This window comes from Motacilla alba, chromosome 9 (assembly GCF_015832195.1).
Source record: "Motacilla alba alba isolate MOTALB_02 chromosome 9, Motacilla_alba_V1.0_pri, whole genome shotgun sequence".
In the NCBI taxonomy this organism is placed as follows: Eukaryota; Metazoa; Chordata; class Aves; order Passeriformes; family Motacillidae; genus Motacilla; species Motacilla alba.
Window position 1 is genome coordinate 19898285 of NC_052024.1, and position 23479 is coordinate 19921763.

At 39.3% G+C, this 23479-nt stretch overlaps 1 protein-coding gene across 13 annotated transcripts in view; it reads right to left on the reverse strand.

Annotated features, from left to right (window-relative positions):
* Nucleotides 1-23479, reverse strand: part of NAALADL2 (N-acetylated alpha-linked acidic dipeptidase like 2) — a 409871-nt gene that overhangs the window by 183216 nt on the left and 203176 nt on the right. For all 13 annotated transcript variants that reach the window (XR_005257965.1, XM_038145641.1, XM_038145644.1 and 10 more), the window contains one exon: nucleotides 1496-1766. Coding sequence is in view for 12 of the 13 variants with exons in the window: in XM_038145641.1 (XP_038001569.1) it covers nucleotides 1496-1766 (271 nt within the window). In the remaining variant the exon portion in view is untranslated. The remainder of the gene's footprint in view (nucleotides 1-1495; nucleotides 1767-23479) is intronic.

The following is a 23479-nucleotide window of genomic DNA, read 5'->3' on the forward strand; positions in this document are numbered from 1 at the left end:
AGAGTCATTCTTTGGCTCCAGTGCAAGGCTGGAGTTTTGCCAAAGCCAAGGTTCAGTCCTTGTGATGAGGATGGTGTGTGGGGTCCTCATTTCTGCTGAACTCGTAAGAGAAAGCTGCCCTGGAACATAATGGAGAGTGGAACATGTGCTGCTGGGAATAACAGCAGTGGTTTTTCCCGGAACATTGGATTTCCTTCAACCTGATGAATTTGTTAGCACCGCATTGACATTCATGAAATAAAAACTCAAAGGTCACAACCATTCCTCTCTCTGATTACAGTTACTCTTACCAGGTTACAATGAGAAAATAATATTAAATATGGAGTTTTTAAGTGATATGAGAAGGCAACCACATTCATTAGTACATGGAAAAGTTAAAGCATGTACCATGCAAGTTAGGACCTCTTCTTGCCTACTTCACTTTGCTTCTCAGCAACAAATTTGAAGTGGACAGAGCCCCAGAACGAGGCTGACAAGACTCTGCATGGAGAGTAGGCATGTTTAAATATTAAGATGTTCACAATCTGTTCCTTTATAGTCTGCAAGTGTTCTAAGCCATGAACAAACAAATAAGACTGAAACCAAGACAGAAGCCCCCCAGCATCAGTGGAATAATGCAGTATTTTTGAAAGAAGGAGGATGACAATAATTCAATTAGCAATGAAATTGCCATTTCAGTATTTCAGAAATATTAAGATTTACACTATCTCAGCCATGAAGGTAAACAGAAATGATGGCCCCTTTGGGCACTCTCAAAAAATTTAGCAAGAAGCTCAAGGAAAACAGACAGTGAACACAGTACACAGGAAAAAAAACAAGATAATCCAAGATGTTATTTCACTTGGCAAGTAACAAATCCAAATAGGTAGAATCTTTTTGCTGACAAAACTTCCTAGAGTAACTGCAGTAAGATAAAACTGCGAATCGGTGTTTTCAAGAGGAAACAGAGCAGATGTGTCAACTGAATTGTCACAGAAGAAACTATGGGAGATCCACAACCATAATTCAGAGGCTCCAGGTATTACCCCAGCACTCCCAACAACCTCATCCTTCCTACAAGCATTCCTTAAACCAGTAGCACTCATACATCAGCAAGGATAAAGTGAAACTCTAGGCACAGCTTCCATATTTTTACACAAAAGCAAAATGTGCCAATTCATAAAAACAGATACTTAAGAAATTGTAGACATTATGTAATTAGATTCACATAGATATATGTGAGTGTCTATCTATATCTATCTCCTATGAAGTATTCATATATATAAGGTTGTAAGGTTAATTAAGTATGATTGGCCACATCATAATTCACATAAATATGCTTATTTTAAGGCTGGGCATATCAGCACATTTTCAGTTGGATTTGATGGTCTTAGAGGTCTTTTCCTACCTAAATAATTCTGTGATTCTATGTGTAATTTTCCAGTTAGGCTCAGTAAAAGCTGTTGTTTCCTAACTCTATTTCACCACAAGCGACAGAGACAAATGGCCACGTTACCTCAAGAGTTCCTTTGGCAGAATAAGCTGCGTATGAGTACAGGAGGTCTTGGCTGTGAAGTGTTCTGGAGCCTGTGCTGCACCGTTGTCCACTTGGATAAAAGCATTCCCCAGTGTTTTGCAGAGTTACTGTGTTTGAAGAAGGGCCTGGCAGGTCAAGCAGAACGGAGTAATTCACCAGCCGGACATCTTCCAGGCCTTGGGAACGCCACCGACCCAGGATTTTCACTGCAAGGTCTGCATCATCACCTCTGGGGAACTCTAACAACTCTCTAAAAAAAAAAACCAAAAAAACCCCACACAAGTAAACACAGGCTTAATTTATTTCCCATGAGGACTCTTGTACCTTACTGCATGACTTTATTAAAAACCTATCATCAAACATGCCAAAAAAACATACAACTTTCAACTTTCATTTCTCTTTGCAAGTATTTTCTTACCAAGTACAAGACAAAGGCAAGTGCTTTTTGGAAAATAAAAGTAAGGGGGAAAAAAGTATGTATAGGAAACACACCCAAATTAAATGAAGAATCCTACAGAAATTATAATTATCACAGTAACTGTTTCAAAATTCACACATCATTTGCTTATCAAGTTTCTAAAAGAGCATAATTTTAACCAGTCTTTAAACATGAAGAAGCCAATCTGAAGTAACATCTCAAGGATGTCAGGGAGGGCATGATGCCGAAAATTAGTTATAATTACATGTTTGGCATAAATTCATCAAGAAAAGCAAATTTATTAGGCAGAATGGAACTGTTCCCCCAAATGATGCGCTCGCTGTCAGCAGGTTCTTCACATTTCCTACCTGCACTGAAGGATTACCTGAGCCACCAGCTTGGCCAGCATAAGAGGCAAACATGGGAAGTATTTTGGCAGTACCCACTAATGGGTCAATGAGAACTCAGGCTGGTCTGGGCTTGCATCCCTTTCAATACTGGCTGGCACAGGGGCCACAGGACAAAGGCACCAAAGGACCACCCTCCTCCCCAGCATGTGCCAAAGGATTCCAGATGCTGAAACTACTGCCATGATAACTTCAGAGGATGGGCTTGCTGAAGGAGCAACTGAAGGTTTCCCCTACTTATGCAGGCAAGCAGTGATGTAAGCAAAGAAGAACATAATCACATCACATGGGTGTAATGATTATTCCAACATGCAAAAGGCTTTTTTTAAACAGACATATTTTTGTATAAATTTGTTTTTTACAAAATATATTTCTTCAAAGCAATATGTTGTATCCCAGGCTCCATTGCTGCAGTGAGGCTGTTCACACACAAAGTTCAAAATCTTTACAACAACACTGGCCTTATGTTGGGACTTCAGGGATCCTGTCAGGAACAGTAACTGTCTTGCAGATTTAATGTTTTTAAATTATCTAAAAACAGTCTTCAAACAGTCTACACCACACAGATGACTTAATCCAATCTGCAGTATATTACAAGTCTCCAATTTCATCTCCTGTGCCTGCTAATGTAATGACATAAACTTGGGCAGTGCAGAAATACAGAAAGTTGTTTGATTAACACAATCATTAATGGAATATCTGCATTTCCCTCAGGTGATGGAAACATTAATAGAATGAATAATTAAAGAAACTTATTCCAGGCCAACAGGGTTATGGCACATTGTAACCAGAAGTATTCAGTCACAATACAAGGAATTAAGCATTGAAAGAGGAAGATACAGTAAGCAAATTGCTCCCTTACTAATAGAAGTAAATTTCCACTTCATAATTAAATCAACATGTCTTTGAAACTTTTGTGACAACATATCTTGATTAGGTTACAGAAATGATCCCACTCACTATTTACTCCATAATGTCTTTAAAGCATGTTAAAATCAAATTGCAAATTATGAGCACACATTATTTTACAATAAATCAGCACATATTAGACTACTTTGATAAATTTTATGAACAACACCAGAAAGATTTTTTCTTCCCAGACTTATTGCAATAGCTGACTTGCATTTGCCTTTGATGCTGACTGCATGAACTTAAAATCAGAGGTAACTGAACTCATTGTTTTTTTCACATACTAATTGTATAACAAGTAAAATATGCAAAACCAGTATTCCCTAAACCCAGTCAAATTCATAAAATTGTCAAGTTTGACAGTTCAGCCAGGAAGAGTATCAACACTTCACAAATGCTCAAATTATTTACTTCCTACAACTTGCAGGGCTCAGAGACTCCCAGCAGTGGATTTCAGCAGTGGGGAGGAGCAGCCCCTCGGGGTGAGGATGTTCTCAGCTCCCCAAGCAGCTGCATGCTCAGAAGGAACCAATACCAGTGCAATTGCCAATTTCCATTGACAGCACTGCCTCTGATAACTTCAGCCAAATGTTTGACTCCCTTTGGTCACATTAAAAACATACTTTATTCAGGCATTTTTTTCAGGTTCATTCAATGGGAATAACCACAAAGTTTATGGGCACATCTCTGTTGCTGTAAATTTACATAATCCAGTGAAGTGGAGCCACCAGAGACTGAAGATTTGGTCTAAAGTCAGAATCAACACTAATTAATGTAAAAATGCCAGTCTGAACACTCATGTGCCTTTAAAGGACGGTCACAGAGATTTCCATAAATACCTGATCTTTACTTTCTAATACAGATCAGTATGGAACTAATGTACATCAGAACAGGACATAAACTCAGTTCTTGAGCATTCTCCTCCATCTCAAAAGGCTCAGTTCCTGAACTCAGAAAAAAAAGAACAAAAACAAAAACAAAAATAACCACCAAAAAAAAAAAAAAACCAAGTAAAATTGCACTTAAAACCCAGAAAGTTCACCCTACTTCACTTGAATAAGGTAGAGATTTCCCAATTTGATGTGATGAAAAGATCACACTGTTGAAGATTCAAAGTCCTAAACCTAGAAGAATAATTTTAAATATGTTGAAGATACATCTGTAATAATGCCAGGGGTTCTGCAGCCTCTGCAGCATCAAAAGGCTATTCCTCAGCAGACGATTATAAAAGATAAATGAACATACACACAAAATATACAAATTTCATTTTCAATTTGGTAACCATGGGGAACGCAGACCTGCCGTGCCTTAATGGAAAGTCATTTGCTACAACAGCACTTCTTGACACAGCTTGCCAAAGGAGAGAACAAGGTATTGCAAATAAGCCAGCTGGGACACTGAAACACCACTCAACAGATACTGAAAAATTACAACAGGTCACTCTAACAACCAAGAGATGGAATAATTTAACTGTATAACACAATTACTTCTCACATAGTCCTATTAAATTGCTATAAAACCCCAGGAAAAAAAAAAATTGGAATTGTAGAAGGATTCTACAGATTCAATCTGAAAGACCTACAGGGACAAAAATTCCCCACAAATACGTAAAACTTCAAGTGTGGTTGGTTTGGTTAGTTTTTTTTCTTTTCAGATTTACCACCTGTACTGAGCATGGGGAACTGCCTACACTTCCTGGCCTACTAAGAAAAAATAATCTAAATTCCAGTTTTGCAGAGTTACATGTTTAGTGCCTTATTCCCATATTTTGACTGTAAATTTCCAATGTTTTCTTCCAGTTCACAGAAATTGTTCATAAAGCAACTACTGTAATTTTAGGTAAGAGCTAACAACAGCTGCCATTTTGGAATTTTTACAGATCGAGTTTTCAGCTGAGTAGCTGCTCTCAGATCCTGTGAGTTGCAATGACTGCTCATATTCTGTAAAGCTGCATCAGATCAAAGTGTTCTCTTGTCTAACACGATGCTCCCAACAGTAACTAGTAGCAGATAATCACTAAAGAATGCAGGAAATGCATCACATGGGGTTATTATATTTACAGCCTCTCATGCAAATACATTTTTTTTAAACTTCAAACTTTGTCCAGGCTGAGTTTTAAAGATGTTTTCATATGTTGAGAATTTCAGAGCTTGTTTCAGTCCATTGAGAGCCGAGCTGTGGTACTCACACCAACTGCTCAGTAGATGCACCCAGCAGCATTTCCCACACTTGCAGAAAGAGGAGTTATTTGTGTCCATCACACACAGTGTGCATACACAGGAAATGCTCAGGAAATACCACCTGCCCAAGCCACATCTGCTTCAATTTTAATTACATGTTCCTGTTAATTAGGGCACTCCACTGGGCTGGTCTCCAACCTGCCCGGTTGGATTTCCCATGCTCTGAACTGACGGCCACAAATTTGCTGCTCTCAAAATACAGAAATAAATAAATTCAGGTCCAAGGGAGGATAAATATTTATCAGGAGGTGAGAGAAACATGCTCACAGTGCAAAGAGCTGCACACAGGATCCTGAAGCACCTCAGGTTCTTCAGGTGACATTGCAAGGTCACCAGCACCTGCTGCAGAAAGTTGATCTATAAAATGTCCTCTGTCACATCTACCATCAGTCTTCATACATTCTGGATATTCTGGGCATATTTCTAACAATAATAATAATAACAATTAACCCCTGCTTTTCTTGGGTAACAACTTACAGCTTTTGCTATCCCAGGGAATATTTACAGAGCTGCACCACAAATTTTACATATTTTACAATATACATTTTAACATGCTTTAACATAAAGAAGTACAATTCAGGCTTTTAACAAAAAGGACTGTGATTTATGGCAGCTTTTATTCTCACAGACACAGAATAAATTCAATTCATGAAATCATAAAAAATAAGGAATGCCAGAAAACAGAATGCCAGCTCTAGATTCAGTTGTGCAGTTCTCTAGCAAAAAAGCACTTTGTAATTTTTATTTTTTAAAAAACATTATGTGTACTGTGGCCTTCAGGTATTTTCAATAAAAGGGTCATAAGCTCTGTCTTTAGAAAGTCATACTAAGAAAAAACAGAGAAATACTTTTAAACAAAACTTTATAGCATTTTTGCACTGTGTTTAAGTCCACCTGGGTATTAGAGTTTCACAGGGGTACCTGACCATATGTATCTTCTCCTCTCGTAGTGTAAATTCATGCAGAACTGCTCCAGGGCAAACCTCTCATTTTCCTGAGAAGCTCTTTGCCATGGGATTGAAGAACACTCTCAGATCTCAGCCCCTGCTGGCTCCCAAGCTTAGCTATTTTGTACATTTAAGCTTTTTCACTACAGGACTACCAAGTTTATTGCTCCTACCCATCACATCAGTCAAATGCCTTTTATACCTTTTAAATAAAACTCATGGGGACAGTTCCAACCCCACTTTCCAAAGCCATGATGCAAGCCAAACTTGCATTCAAGGCAAATGGTGGAAGGCATTGAAAAATGATTCTCTCACTCTCTGACTCCACAGTTTATTGGGAAACAAGCAATTCTTTGTTCCCCTGCACTAAGCATTGCACAGTCATGAATTGGCCATAGGTGAGCCTTCCAAAGCTTTTTAAGGGATCTGGATGTCAGTTATGTGACATTTAGCCAGCATCCAAATCTTCCAAATACTTCAGAACATTAGAGGGCCAATATGAGATAAGCAAATCCCTCAAGGGGGAACAGGTAGGCAGAGACAGAGCTAGGAACAGAAACCAGATTGGCTATTTACACTTGTGGCTTCACTTATCAAAGAAAGAAAGAAACAAACAAAAAACCCCCAACAAGATAAAAAAACCCCAAACAACCTACAGATGGTTGTCACTATCCACTTTAAGAATAGTAAATTAACCACCGAACCCTTAACACGGAGAATGACAGCTCCAAGTCCCTCAAATAAACTGTTTTGTCAGATCCTAAGACTAAATTCCACAGAAAGAAGAGAGAGAAAATAACTTTTACATTGTATACATCAGCTCTAAAGAAGTCACTGCCATTTTCCTCTGTTCCCTTTGGTTACAAGAATGACACACTTTCTTTTCAGCAAAGCAAGGAGACCGTGCTCCTCCCTAACACAAAACTTCAAATGCTTACCACAAACTGGACTGATCTACTCCTCACACATTTATTCTATTTACTACAATAAATGGCTTTCAACAGATGAGCTGTAGGTAGAAAAAAGTTCTTTCAAAATATGTACACAATGAAGATATCTACACAGGAAACCTCTTTCATTATTATTAAAGGAACTCTTGTTTGCAAGATGGTCTCTCAAAATTATGCAATTTTCTTTCACAATCAGTAACATGCCCATAACTACAGTTTTCTTATTAACTTTCACAGTTGCTAAATTTTAGTCACAAGAGACAGGTTTTCCTCCATGGTACAGATGACAGTGTGCATGCATAACATCACAAACTGTATCTTTGTACAATTCTAACGAAGTCATTTTAAATAAGCTGCACACTTAGCCTAAACCTTTATTTTGGGCATACAAGGATATCTTAGCCTCTGTTTCCTGTACAGCAAAGGGAATAGATAATTTTATTCAAAGCTTATACATCTAATTATTTAATGAAGATTTTTACTCCATTTTCTCCTAATGCAGGAGAAGCAGCAGCTCCAAACAGCTGTGCCCTGCATTTTCCAGCAGGTTACAGCGCCGAGGGCGATGTCGAGCCACGGAAGGAGGGAAGAGGACGGGGAAAAGACAATCCCTCACCTTGAAATGTTTGCATATAACCCTGCATTCACTGGCAGAGCACTGACCCAGCAAAACTTCACAACCATATAATCTTCTTTTCTTCCCAGACCACAGGGAATATGTCAGTGTCTCAATAAAATGTGACCAGCTGCATAATCAAGTCCAAGTGGTTCCTTTTACTGTCGGAGACAATTAGGTTTACTTCCAGCAAGAGACCATTTCTGTGCGGATGTGAATAGCACGGGATGGTTCTTCTATACAGAAAACCTATTGATCAAAAAAACCCAAAACCTTGAAACCTTGCTTTTTACACAGGAAATCTGCAGGTGAAAAAAAATCTCAGTGCTGCTCAACTGTCAGTATTTTATTCCTTTCAATTGCCAATGATTAGATTACACTGTGAACTCTAAAGTAATTACACTGAATGTGTCATTCTGATGGCATTGGACATCTTTATTGGAACTGTATGATTTAACTTTTAAATAATACCCCAGTTCTCAAAGGACAATGAGGAACTAAAAAGGGCATGCTAACCAAAAAAAAAAAAAACCCAAACCACAAAACCCAACAAAAACCACAAAACAACAAAAAAATCCCAGCCAAACAAACTAACAAAAAAACCCAACCAATCAAAACCACAACAACTTAGCACTGCTTGGAAAAACTACATATTATTTAAAGATTGAGGATTACTTTGAATTAGATAAATCCCCAAATAAATGCTAAAATTTTTAGAATTTGAAAATAATGTAAAAAAACTTTAATTTATTTCATGAATTTCAAGAAGCTAACCTTATATACAGGAAAACCTAAGACAGCCACAAGATGATGCCATGTAACTTTCCTGTTATCAGCCTCATTTTCTTACCAGCATATGTTAATTCCCCAATGCAATTCTAATAGAAATGCAAAGATTCCTAGCTGATATGTCAGCTTGGATATTTTACAAAAATATTTAAAAGCTCTGTAGAGTGTATTGGTTAAAATGAAAACTGCAGATTAAAAGAAAAAAATAAAAAAGGAGAAAGGGTAAAATACCATCTCCACATGCTTATGTAAGCAACGTGTTATCACAAATGCCATATCACATGGCTTAGTTCTGATAATCTCCATCTCACCAGCTGAACTGTGTTTCAGATGCATTTGTTTTTATCTGAAAACACTGACAGCTTCCAAGTGACCCTTCAGTTCTAATATACAGCTGAGGAAATCAGCACTGATAACCAAAACACTGTCCTGAAGTTATTTACACTGCACCACAAATCCAACTGCTTGTGGATAAACTAAAAGCTCTCTCCAAAGGAGCAAGCATAAAATCTTATAAAGACAGGCTTGGGAAGAGGCCACAGGAGATCATTTGGTTTGAGGAAGGCTCAGCTCACCCCACTGCCACTCCAGGCATTTGTTTTCCTGCCCTTTTCCAAAGATATAAACCTCTTGTCCATCCTAAATAATCGCCCTGCTGTATTTAGACACACTGCATTTTCTCCTTTCCTCGACTCATGCTGAGAACAGACTCCTCTTTTTCTCTCTGCAAGTTTTTTTTACATACATAAGGATTGCTCTCATGGCCTTCCCTCAACTGATCTTGTCTTAAAATCAAATTTCTTCAGTCTTTTCATCCATTTTCCAAGAGCTACTGCTCCTGAAATCTCCAACTGCCCTCCCTCACCTCTTCTGGCCCCTTTCCAGCCTGTCACCACTCCTCTCAAAGCAGAAGTCCAACAAAAGGCCATTCTGAATATGCCATTTGCACTGAAAATGAAGGATTAGTATCCAATTATTGTCTGCCTCCATAAAATTCAATTATTATCCTTCTGCTGTCCTTTATTTTGATTTCAATTCTGTACCTCTGCAGTAGGTTCATCGACTCCTTCAGCTCTGCTGACCTCAAAGGGGCCACATCATTTCATCACTCATTTGCTTCAGGAGGGAATGGTCCTGAATACATCTCCATGGACTGTATAAAACAGGTCAGACTTTCAAAGTGCTGAGAATCCACTGCTAAAAATGCATTCACCTGCCCCCCACCCCAAACTAAAAAGTTCCCAGGAAGACAAATAAGCTTAAAATGCTAGACTTCCAGAATTATTCTATCTGCCCCACACTACATTTCACTGTACACCAGTGGGGACACTAGAAGGATAAACTTTTTAAAGTAGGCAAAATTCAAAGTATTTCCTTGGTCAGTTCTAAGCCTCTACTGATGTCAAGTCTGGGGCTGATCACAGGTTTGGCTTCCAAAATCATCATTCCATTTGCAATGAGAATCCAGTAGGTATGCTCTCAGTACAGCAAACCTCTTGAAACCATCTGCAGAGTCCACTTCAGGTCCACACAAAAAGCTCCTTTCTGTCCCTTCTAAGGTTGATCTACCCACATAATCTCTTCTCAGCAGTCTCAGTAATCCACACATCCCTGAGGGACACATTTATAACACTTGGGTGCACATGGCAAAATGCAGGTGCCACAGTACAGACTTCTAGAGAAGTGATAGGAAAGGGACCTGACCTGCTCCTTCTCCACCTCTTCCTTGGGCACACTTTGTATGCACCATTCCCTGTTGACACTGGCATGCCCAAAAGCACCTCACTTCCCCCCCAGCCATCTATTTATCCACATTGCCTTGTCCATTGCAGACTTCCCTCAGACTTCTGGCCCTTCTCGACCTGAAAATAAAATAAACCCCACAAAGTGTCCCCAGAACAGCAGGAGGTGCTGGTTTCAGGGCTCACTTTCAGCCTCTCTTATGATCCAACAAAAATTTCCAAGCCCAGTTTTAACTGAACAGAGCACAAATAAAAGACCAAGAGAACAGCAATATGGAGATGTTCGGGAATTGGAATCCAGGTTGAAAAATGTCCCCTAATTCAGCACAATTTGATGCACAATCACCTGAACTGCTCACTGCCAGGACAGATGGATGTTGTAGTGCCATGATGGTTCAACCCAAAGGCCAGAGTAGGGTGGCTGTTGCTAGACAATGAAAGTGCTCTAGTCCAAAGCTGCAAGGTCAATTAAATCTTTGGGGGAAAAGAAAAACAATAAAAGCAGAATTGTTATATTGTGTGTGACATGAAAACCGAAAACTTCTGTACATTTGTTTTGTCTCACTTTCTGCAAATATGAGTCTGAGTTTGCTCTTGATGTGGTGTGTTAAGGAAGTCACAGACAGACACGAGGACACAAAACACGGTTCAGAGATTCACCAGTTGAGCAGGTTTTACTGGGTACTCATATACAGAACACAGTCAATTATCTCTACTGCAGAAAAAAAGTCAAGTTATCTCCACTGCTTGCTACATCTACTATGAAGACAAAGTCATCTATTAAACTATCAAGTAGCTGGAGGAATTGTGGGAGGCAGATGGTCTATTTGTTATTAGCATGACATGACTACTCGTATTCTTGGTAACAAACTACCTACGTGGACTATGCAGACACAACATTTCACCCCCATGTTTCTTAAAAATCTGTGACATTAACACATATGACACACTCACTGGCATATAAAAAGGATAAATATCACAATGAGAAAAACAGTAAGGGGTTCAAAGTCTAAATATATTGAATCAATATATTCTAAATATATTCAATCAAGCTGAATCAGGGCAGCAACAGATTTTTTTTTAAGCAGGGGACCAAAAAACCGTCAAACCAGAACTTTTGCAGTGTAGCCACAATCAAAATTGTACCAACAGGAAAAAAAGAAAAAAGGAAAACAATTGGAAAATTGTAGCTATACCTGAAGCAATAGGCACTACAACAGAGGTATCTGTAAAGACTGTGTTTTGGGAAAACTGAAGATAAATTGAATTTTTGTGTTTTATTGGAAACCTTCAGAAAACAAATCTACCTTACTTAGCAAATGTAGGCACCCAGTCAGCGTTTCACTGCAGCCTAATGGATATCATGTCCCTTCTTCAACTTCTCCTCCACTCACCCCCAAAGTGGTTCAGATTTACAGCCCATATTGTGCCTATTCATGGGCACTTTCACTGCAGGCAGAATTCTGCCAGAAAGAGAAAAACAGGACGGCAAAAGACTCAACAATTCCCGTGCATTTCTTCCTGGGAGCAGCACACTGAAACGGCCAGTTACGGATTTTGCACACATTTGCTTTAATGAACTGACTGGAATTGTACAAGTGCAAATCCATACATGGGGCTTATTTTGAAGTAGGTGTTCTGTTTAATGAAGAATCATTGCAGGCTTTTCTTTCTGCACATTTTCTGCTGGCTGCAAACATTCCCACAAGCAGTGTCCAGAACTGCACTCCCACAGGGCAGACACACCTCACTCCTGCAGCCACTGCAAGCTCTGCCCCTACCACAATTAAAACCATAAACAAGGAAGCTCCTTTTAAACCAAAACACAGATGCCTAAATTTAGATCAACTCCTTCAGTTTCTTCCAGAGCAGACACAAGGACAACTAGGACAGCATTCACTTCTGAATTTTGGTTAGATGCTTCATCAAATTACTTTGCATTAAAATTTCACTCTACAAGCAACAATCACTATGAGACCCGAGCAACTTGGGGTATGTTACAAGGCAAAAAGGAGGAGAAGTGCATTATTGTGAGTCTTGCTACTGAAGAAAATACAATTTGGAAGTGCATGCAATACTGAATGAAACAAATAGTGCATTTTATTAAATCTGATCTCCAATTAAAACAAGTATCACATGTGGTTAAGCCTTAGAAACTGCTGGGTTTTTTTTTAATCATTGTAACAGCACAGGGAAGATGCTAAGCATATTTTTGGTGAAGTTAATAGTTTTGTCAACAAAATACAGTATTAGCTGTGATATTTATGTAAGCAATATCTTCCAGAGCACCGACAGGATTTAGGAAAGCAAAAAGACTTGAGCTTCTCTTAGGAATTGCATGTGGGATCATCTTTTCTACAGACTGTTTGAAGCAGCAACTTTCCTTAGCAATCAGTGGAAATGCTGTATCAATGCAGAGTCTGGGTAGACACAGAGGGAGCACAAAATGGCTCCAGACACCCAAATATGTGCCAGTCACTGTGAATTAGGATAAAGTTTGCTTCTACATCTTCCTCAGTGAACTCTACTATGTCAAGACTGTCAAACCCTGCCTGTACCTTCTCTTCTTTTTGAGGTTTTGTGATTTGCTTTGGGGTGTTGGTGTGGAGGAGGGTCACTTCATGTCACACACATTTTTTTCCATTCATGGGAGCTTTTCTACCACTTCTCCTCACCATCCTCCCCTTCCCACTGCAAAGCGTGCTTTGGTTACCCCAGCCTTTGATGGCTTCACATCTGCTCTCCTGCACCACTACATTTCACTCCTGAAATGTCCCTTGTCAGCTCCAGCCCACTATTCCCCTATCCACACTCCTCTGTGTGCTAAGCTGACAGGATCAGCAAATGAATAACATCATGCTTTTGAGCCTTGGGACTGAAAAAATGACTGATGAGCCAAACACACCTTGAGTGGAGAAAGAAAGAAAGAATTCAACTTGACAGGGGAGCTGGACCACGTATGCCTCCCCCAGCCTTTCATCCTACATATCACAAGAGAAACACTCCAGAAGCATTGGCTTATAAAAATAATTTACTCACAATATCCAGATGGTGAGTGGGGAGAGGAATAGCCTAGCTGCTGGAAGTGTTTTCCCACCTTGTATTCAGATTTTGAAGTTTTAGATAAAAGTGATGTCACTTGAGGCGACTTGGCAGTCTGTGCTCACAGGTTTGCTCTCTAGGCTAGCATGAGGTACAAATTTGTATAATTTGGGTAAAATCTCTTTTTCTACATCAATAATCAGGTCCTAAATTTAATTTAACAATATTGCTTATAATCTTCATGTGCAATACATCACCTTTCTTTTGGAGGATCAAATACCAGCTTATTTTGGATTGTTAGGGCTTTTGGGGGGGAAAGTCATTATAAAATTTTATTCAATTCTGTTATGCAAGGCAGATGTGAACTTTTAGAGAGCTGAGAGATAGAAAATGAAAATAATCTTGCTCTGAATTATCTTCTGTTCACCTTGGCCACTAATATTAGGAAATGTGATTTAATGACACATTTATATGAAGACAATAACAGCTTTATAGCTTACTATACACTACATTGCTAGGATGCATTTCTTAAATCATCAACAAAATTACCCTCTCTAGCTATGCATTTAGTCTACCTCTCAGCAACTGGAAAGACTGAATTAATCACATTATCCACAGCCAGGATTTCTTTTTACTTTTTTTAATGGATGATTAACATTAGAATCTCAGATCCATATTTAGACATATAAATAAATAAAATCTTGAATTAAAAATGATGAGCACTGAAAATTAGGTCACCTACATAGGAGTTTTAATAAAGACTTAAGTACAGTTGAGATTATTTCCTCTTCAGTTAGAACATTTTCCCATGGGACACTGGCAAGTCCACAGCATCAGGCATTGCTAAGGATAGACAATCCCCACATGGTTCACCCTCTTCTACCCACTCAGGTCTCATTCCTAAGTCTCAAGAGCCCAAATGCTCTTCCTTCCAAGATCTGCTGCCTTATCAGCACCGCAAACTCACTCAATAAACTCACCCCCCTAAAGGGATCCTTGCCCCAAGCCCTTCCCTACCCCTCTGCCTCCATCTGAAAATTCCTCTTTGTTCAGCTCTGCTGATGAAACAGAAAACCCACCTCACCCAGAACAGTCTGGGGGGATTATTTACCCAATTTAAACACTAGATATTTGTCAATTGAGCTAATCCACCAGATAGAAAAATATTTTTGTGTAGCAAGTCTGCTTCCTAAGACTAATTGTAATCCAACATGAGTCATCTTCCAGGATTTTTCGGGCACGCACAGTAGGCAGTGGCTATTCTACTTCCTGAAATGAAACCAGCACATCAAAACCTTCTAGCTGAATGGGCCTGACCTTTGTAAAGCAGTGCTATTAATAAGATAAAATAAACTGCAGGACTCCAGCAACCAGGTTAAAAACTCAGTAAATAGCCAGGAGACGACACGAAATGAGACCAAGTGGTGTGTGCGTAATGAAGTAGATGATATCCTAAAATTGAATCAGCTTCCAATAGCCAAGATCTGCTTTTAAAATACAGAGATACATCTGCATTGGCAAATGAAAAGGCAAAACCTGTATTAAAGGCAGTCAAAGGCACCCTGTTTCTATCCATTTGTATTCCAGAACAATCATGCATGAAATAATGGCTTTTAACATACAGGTTTGCACACGCTGCCAGATTAAGGAGAAACCCCAAACCAGACTGGCTGCGAGAGGAAAATATCTACTTTTCTTCCTATAAACGTGCAGGTCCCTTACATAAACATGTAATTGTAAAAACTAATTTTCACAACTGCATTTTCTTAGTTTAGAAATCAGGGAGATACGCAGAATATACATAAACCCCCAGGAATAACCGGTAACCCCTGCACATGTGTGTGCACACAGCATCAGCTGCTGGGACTGGAAGGAGCCTGACACCTGCTTCATCTGCTGCTGCTATTTTCCTGTTGAAGGCAGATTGCAGAACACCAGAAGATTTCAATGCAACTCTTGATGACAGCAAGATGTTTGGAGCACAACCTGCTTTCCCTGCCCCTGAACACCTGCAGCTGCAGCTCCACTTGTCTCCTGCCAGCTGCAGCACAAACCCCAGGAGACTCAGCTACCCCAGGCTGCTCCAGCCTCATTCACCACAGCCTGGCAGAGAGACCCACAGCAGCTTTTCAGCTGCTGATGGATGATTACAGAGGAATTTTCAGTAAAAATAATTTTTAAAAAAATCAAATTTAAAAAAAAAAATCCAGTATCTAACAAGGTCAAAAACTTAATGTAAGCTCCTAACATTATAAAATTACAGGATCACCTCCCATACATTGAACTCTGACTCTCTGGGTTAATTACAGAGCAAAGCTGTGCCCCCATACTGAAGCCCCCAAAGTTATGGTATCACACAAAGGGTAAAGTTTAAATTAATCAAAGCCATTTTACATGCTATCTTCACACTCATCAGTTGCATAATGTGACAGAGACATTCACACTACAAAACCCCATCAAATTACAGCATTATTGCCATATGCTTCAAAAATCTTCTAATGCAAAACCAACTGTAATTCTTTTGCAGTACTCATAGGAAGTGATCAATTCAGAGACACTAGTTTCTACCAAAAATATATTTATGAACCATTAATGTACAAAAGTATATTAAGCAACCTAACCAGTATTTTGCCCACGTTCCAAAAACAGATGGATCACTGACATACAAAATATTTTCTTCTAAGTAGCCTCTCTCAGTAGAAAACTACTGAATTCTAAGACATCTTCCTTACATAACTAAAAAAATACACCCAAAACCACATAAGCCACTAACGTAAAAAGCTTTAAAGAGCCTGAAATACACCAATAGGTGAACTTAATCTGATTACCCACATCCAATCAAGGATTTCATATTATAACAGGTTGCATTATCAGATAATTCCTGCCAACTCTATCATTAGAAACAGTAATAAAATGTAAGGTTGCAGTTGTCAGCTAATGAGTGCATTGTTAATGTGGCATCACACATATAATCACAAGGAGTCAATACGTAATTTCTTTTTTTTGAGTGTGGGAGACTATCAATAACACAAGATTTTTAACACAGTATTTTTTTTCCAACTCCTAGTCCAGGCACACTCAGGAAGAAGAGGTAACTGAAACATTCAGAAGGGTTTTGGGATCCTTGACTGTATCAATGCTTTTACTCCTTACAATATCCAGCACAAGTTTAGTACATCCCCCCAAAAAGGTCCAGTCAGTGTTTCAAATATATAAAATACAGCTTTCTATATAAAAGAAAGCAATTTCAGAAACAGAAGCTGGGGAAGAGGAGAGGAAGTAAAAAGCACAACATGCTGCCAAGATCCTATTGTGTATTACCAACTCTCATTTTAGGCATATCTATGTAATGTGACCAACTATCAGCAAGATTTTTATAGGATATTACTCAGACAAGGAAATAGTACTTGAAATGTCATGCCTGGTTCACAGTGGAGCCTTTTCCCCCAGCTTTATTTCCAAATTCCTACAGAAGTGCCTACAGCAACAAATAAGAAGTTTCCAGCCATGCAAATCTGTTTTGCATTTAGTCTCAAGTCTTAGCTCCTGGAATACTGTGACGGTGTCAGATTTTCAGCTTTTATTAAAAAATATTTCAGCTGTTAGGATTACAAAGGAGACCGTAACAGAAATGAACCCAGAACACTCAGCAGTCAGAGAACAAATTAAAAAGTATTCCTATTTAGATATAATTGCTTTCACTGCTTGAGCAAGTAACAATAGAAAGCAGATGAATCATTTTTCCTTGTGGCGTTGACAATACTTCTTTGTGTAGAATTGAAAACAAAAACTAAGGTGGTGAGACAGTCACACAGGGACGTGGTCTCGTGTGTGCTTGGTCGAGTGCTTGCCTGCTCTGCCAGTGATGAGCAGCTTTGGGGCCACCACTGCAGGGTCCCAACAGCAGTGTCACTCACTGCCACCCAGCTCTGCTGCCTTTGGGGTCCCTTTCCTGGTGGCAGCTCAGAGCATAGAGCCACAAGAAGACATTCAATACACTCAGGGCTTTGGATGATGCCAGGAATGGCTGCACTCCTCAGGTCTAGGCATGTGAGCTCAGTTAAAAAAAAAAAAAAAAAAAAAAAAAAAAAAAAAGCAGTATTTGGAATGATATTTTATTCCCCTACACCTCATGCTTCCTGGACAGCTGCTGCATGCAACACCACAGGAGCTGTGTTTCTCTAAAGAGAGGAAAAAACCAAAGGGGTCTGGAGCACTGCAAACCCTGAGCCAAACCCTCCTACGATTTACATTGAGGGGAGGAAAAGGATATAATAAGAGATGGATAAACCTCTCTCACTTGCTATAATATAAAGAAAACTATTCTAAACAAGCCTATTCTGGAAAACCCCTAGGCTAACAATTTAATTTCTGACTGCAGGGATATTACCTTGTTAAATCAACAGTCAGTGAAAGGCTTTTACTTCACCCTGTAAAAGCATTCTCCTTCTCTTTCCCACTGTACTCCTGCCACCAGATGGAGGGCACATCATGTGGCACACGCAGGGGAATGAGCAGGGAAAGCCACAACCCTTCCTGTGGCTCTAGACTCATTCCAAACAAATAAATACAGTTTAAAGTTACTGTCTGCACTGAGACTGGAGGGAGTATTTGGGCCAGCAGCACGAGGACACAGCGAGCGGTCCCTCACACGCCGTTCCTGGTGGAAAAGCCATACAGCAGTGGTTTTATGAGGAATAAAGTCATTCAATTGAAACTGTGCTGAGAATATAACAGTAATTTATGTAGTTACCAGTTACAGTCTTTAGATTAGGAGATGATAGCCAGCCAATGCAAGATTTATTCTTTCAAAAGGCGTTTCTTTCTTGAAACAGAGGGCAAGCGAAGGAGTGTACAGTTCTGCTGTAAGCATTGTTCAGAAAAAGAGAAAATGGTTTAACTCTTCAGCCATCTGCTATAGCGTGTTCCTGCTAATTTAAGACACAGGAAAGCAATTCTGATGAAAGCAAAAATTATTACAACTTCAGTGAGAACTCAGAATCAGCTGAAAATAGGAGTGAGAAAGCTTCTATGTGTCTGGAAGACTCCCATCTCTTTCTTATTCACCCAGTCTTTGGAACTGTATAAAATGTTTTCTTCTCCTGTTGCTTCTGACAGATTAAGAATTCCAGAGCTGCCCATAATTAATTATGGCATGAAGGTAACTACCCTTGCACAGTCTGGAAGACAAATGAAGTGTCAGAGAAAGGCACCCCAGAGTAATTTGTTTCTTGCCTTATCTACAAGAAACAGGTGTAATTTTTTAACAGGTGTGATAGGACAGCACTAGACAGTGACTCATCACTACCCAGCAAATGGAAACGTAAGAGAAATAGTCTGAGCACTAAGTAAGGAGTAGGGAGGAAAATATAGAAATCTATTCGTAAAACAAAACAATCTCATGCTCTGCCCAAAACCCCAAACACACCTTAGGTGAGCATCACACATCCAAGCCATTATGGAGGTGGAGGATCTGCAAGGAAGCAGCCAAGGAAATCCTGTTGTTTGGAGATCCTGGTGCAGGGGTCACACTGGACATCACTGTCCCAACAGCTGTGACTCAAACTATCCACCCAGCTCCAGGGCTGGACAGTCTGGAGCAAGTCAGGGACAGATCAGGACCAACAAGAGTTTGGTTTCCCTGACCATCATCACATGCTGGTGCCTACTGAGGATATGATCAGCCTGTCTTCTGGCATCTCTTCCCTTTGCATAGGCAGGGAAGAGATGTGCCTCACAGTCAAGGTGAGGCAGCAAGAGGGGTGACCCAAATTCCCACTCCTTGATTCCCTTTCCCAGAGAGCAGGCTGCCAGCAGAAGAAAAGCCACCAACAGGGACAAGGCCACACAGGAGCAGACTGGGCTCCTGGGATGCCACTATGGGATTACCAGGGAGAGACGTTGCTGTGTGAGGTGGGATGTTATTTATTAACACCAAAAGTACAAACCTGTCATCCCCAAGCTTTCCTTTCTTGTTTACCTCACCTCTCCCCTATCAGCTTAAATCCTGCTATTCTCCCTCTCTTTTCTCAAGTCAAGATTACTTTTGGTTGTCTTATCAGCCTCCTCCAGGCTGATAGTTTCAAAGGCAGATATATCCTCAATGTGTGTGTCTGACAGGCTTGGCCTCACTTTTTATGACACCTGTGCTGACAGCACATTGCCACCACAGATACACACATCTGCAGCTGAGCAAGCCCAAGGACTCTCCAGCCAGAAGAAACAAAACTTTTCCTTTTATATGAAGATTTCCATTGTGACCTTTCCACTAAATACAAATTATGAGCCCAGAGAATTCTATGCAGTCAGAATGTGTGAGTCAGTCAGCAGAGATGCAAAAGGTGGGCAAAAAGCCTCAATTTCAGTCAAAAACTGAAATGGAAATAACAACTGAGTAACATTAAAAAGGTGTTACCCACCCTTTTACCCTCCAAAATGTAAATTTTCAAAATTTCTATCAGCTTTTTCCCCAAGCAGAAAAATAATGGGAAACCATTGTTTCCACTCACTCCCACAATCACTTGGAAATCAAGGTCAATCACATCAAAGCTCTGACACACACAGTCCTTATTCCTGGACTTGGTGCAATAAGTGTCTTCCTATCTGACACTCCAGCTAATTCCAGACTCCAACTTCCAAATCCAAGAGATCCAAAAGGAGCTGAACAATCAACATCTGTTACCATTTTAAGAGCTGTGAGTTCCAGTGCTCCTCATTTCAATTTAATACTGCCTGAACACAAACTGAAAAACACACCTGGAAGAAAAAAAAAAAAAAAAAAAAGGCACCCAAAACCCCACATTGAATTCACAAAGTCTACCAAAAGTGTTAATAATTGCTCCAGAGTAAATGGAGAGTGAAGTGAGAATTTAGGAATATCAGTATGTCATCAAAAAGTTGCAAAAAGCATGGCTCTCTCAATCCAGCCCAAAATTACTTTTGTGGTCCATGAAGTTCACCTAATGATCATCAGAAGTCAGTCAAGAAGCAGGGGGGAAAAAAAATTACCAAAGCCCTCCTGGTGACTAAGAGGTCTTCCAGAGAAAAGAAAGAATGTTACCTGGAATAAACATTTCCAGAGAACTTTCACAGAGACTAATTTTCTAAAGCTCCCAATATAACATATTCAATACCACTGATTAGATACTGGAAAAAGAAAATTTAAACAAAGTTTTAAGTAGGTGTACTCATTTAAAGTGATATCAACATGAAAGCCAGAAAAAAAAAAATATTCTTATACACACCCATACAAAGAGGTAAGGATTAAAACTGGAAGAGGATATGTAACAACCTAGCCAGGTTTTATCCACACCATGTTAACTTTAAATTTCCATACTGCAATGACAGCACATCAATGAATTATTATACATGTGTTCTGCTGATATTTTTCCAAGTTATTCACCTGAATACAGCTGATTCATTAAACTAAGTGCTTTTGTTTTGCTTAGATTTTTTTTTTAATTAATAACGTCAATGTGGCTAAAGGCAGGAAAAGGAGAGAAAAGATTTCTCATTTTTAGGTTTATTGATCACCAAAGGGAGTTTAGCAATTAAGTTATCAACTGAAAAGTAAAACAAGTCCCTCTGAAATCCATAAAAATCTGATGTGTATTGATAAAAGGAAATAGTTTAAAGAAAATTTCAAATGAGCATCTAATGGTTATTTCTGTCAAAACAAGCAGTCTCTTGGACTTTGTGCACTCATTGCATGAGCTGAATATGCAGTAACTTCTCATCTGCTTTTTAGGTAATCTGTTTGAATTTAAGCTGAGTTTAAATGGAATATGAAGACATACTTGCTGTCTTTTTAAAATAAGCAGTAATAAACCAATCACTACAAATTCAAGAGGGAACAGCTGCTTATTAAAGGAATAGCACAGTACAGGTCAGTGATAAAAAATGGTTTGTTTCATTAAATAAAGTTCTGTATTAAATTACGGTTCTAGATGATTTGCAATTCAAGCAAAAGCAGAGGGAAATAGCTACACCAGTACCATTAATAAAGCCTGAAATAACTAAGTTCTGGAAGGAAATAATTGCAAGAGCTACATGGATCAACAGCTTCCAACAGCACCCAGGGTAAGTCCAGCTTCGGCTTTGAAAGATTCAACAACCATGATAAGGTTTTGTGTGACTGCAAACCAAAACTGGAGTCTACAAGGGGCAAAATTTCCTTGTGACACAAGGCCAAAAGTTTTGTGTGAAGATAGCATCTCGAAGGCTCCAGTGGCCTGGTCAGTGCTGCTGCAAATGGTGCAAAAGCCACTGCAGGTGACATGTGCCCAGGGGATGTCACATCTGCCACCACAAGAAATTTGTGTTCTTTGCCTTCTCCACCCAATTAAACCTCCCATTTATTCAAAAGTATCACAAAAATGATGGATGAAAGCTTTTTTTTCCCCTCCTTTAATAAAAATATTGTGAAGAGCAGCGTTTAGGTGCTTAATGAAAATATGCATTTACCTGAGCAAAAAAAAAAAAAAAAAAAACCCCAAAAAAAAAAAACCAAAAACAAACAAACAAACAAAAAACCCCAGATTTTTTTTGCAGAAGAGTCAGAAACACCTCAAGGCATAATACAACCATTAGGTGAGCTGTAATTATTGACTGTGAGTTCCCAGAGAATGCTCTGCTGCATTTGGCACTGGCACAGAACAGGAGGCAGTTTCAATTACATGCCTGATCTGTGAAGTTTATTGATCTTCAGAAGCGGGGCTAAGTCTTAACTGGGAAAGCTCAGATGATGCTGAAAAGGTCTCCTGTTTACCTTCTTGCCTTTTTGTTGCTGCTGTTTTTAATTAATTAACAGGGCTGTGGATTGCAGTCCATGCCTTTTATAAGATTTGGCATAGTTAAATCATGAAATATACATTTCAATATTTTTTTAATTTCTCATGTGAAAAGTACAATATTTCAAAGGTGTTTCCTGTTGACACAATTTAACCTTGCATTATATTTTAGGCTTTAAGATTCTTTGCCAATTTTTGTCTGAAATCACAACATTTTTTCAATGAGGAAAGTGAAAAATTGGCTTGAAGAGAGCTTGCTCTGCTATCACACTCTCAGGACCCCCCTTCCTTAGCTGAAACAGAAATTACAGCTATAATATATAATAAAATATATAATCTATATATATAATACTATACATACTATATAGCATTTTTTGGTTTATCTTACACTTAATACCAAGACTAATGCTGACAGGGCAGAATCTACCATTGCTGCAGTTGAAAATATAAATTCACATTTTCTGAAATTTAATATTCTGCATCATCAATGTGATATAAGTATGAAGTGTTATGAGTATGTAAGTAGGAAAAAATATTGTTAGCTTGGAAATCTTAATTTTTCCTCACTATTTCGGGGTTCTTTCCCCCCACAGAAGCCCACTGCAATGGAGATACCTCCTGTGCTGCTGCAGCCACTGCAGTTCTTAGTGCTGACAACAGGGTTTGTTTACCTGTTTGAAGTAGCAGCATTGCAGTCCATCTTTATGGATTTTACAGGGATGTTGATTCCAGTTTAATGAGCATCAGAGAGCATCTGGCAATTATACCCCCGAGGAAAGCTAACTGATAAATGTGCAGACCAGCTGCAGCAAGGCCGGCAAAATCCACTCTTTAAAAACAGCTCTCAAATGGTCTCTGGCACACAGAGAAAAGTTTACAGAGAAGGAGCTCCTGCTTTACTTTGAAAGTCATTAGTAAGTCACTAAGTGCCATGCCAGAACAAAGCTCTGATGAGCTCTGCTTCTTTTCTAAATCAGATTTTCCCAGGAGCACAGCTCCCCATGGAGATGTCCAGCAGGAAGGTCAGGATCACAAGTAACTGTTCTCTTATGGAAGGGAGCGAGAATTGGCCACCACACTTTCCAGGAGAAAAAGCTAGTAGAAAACACCTGGA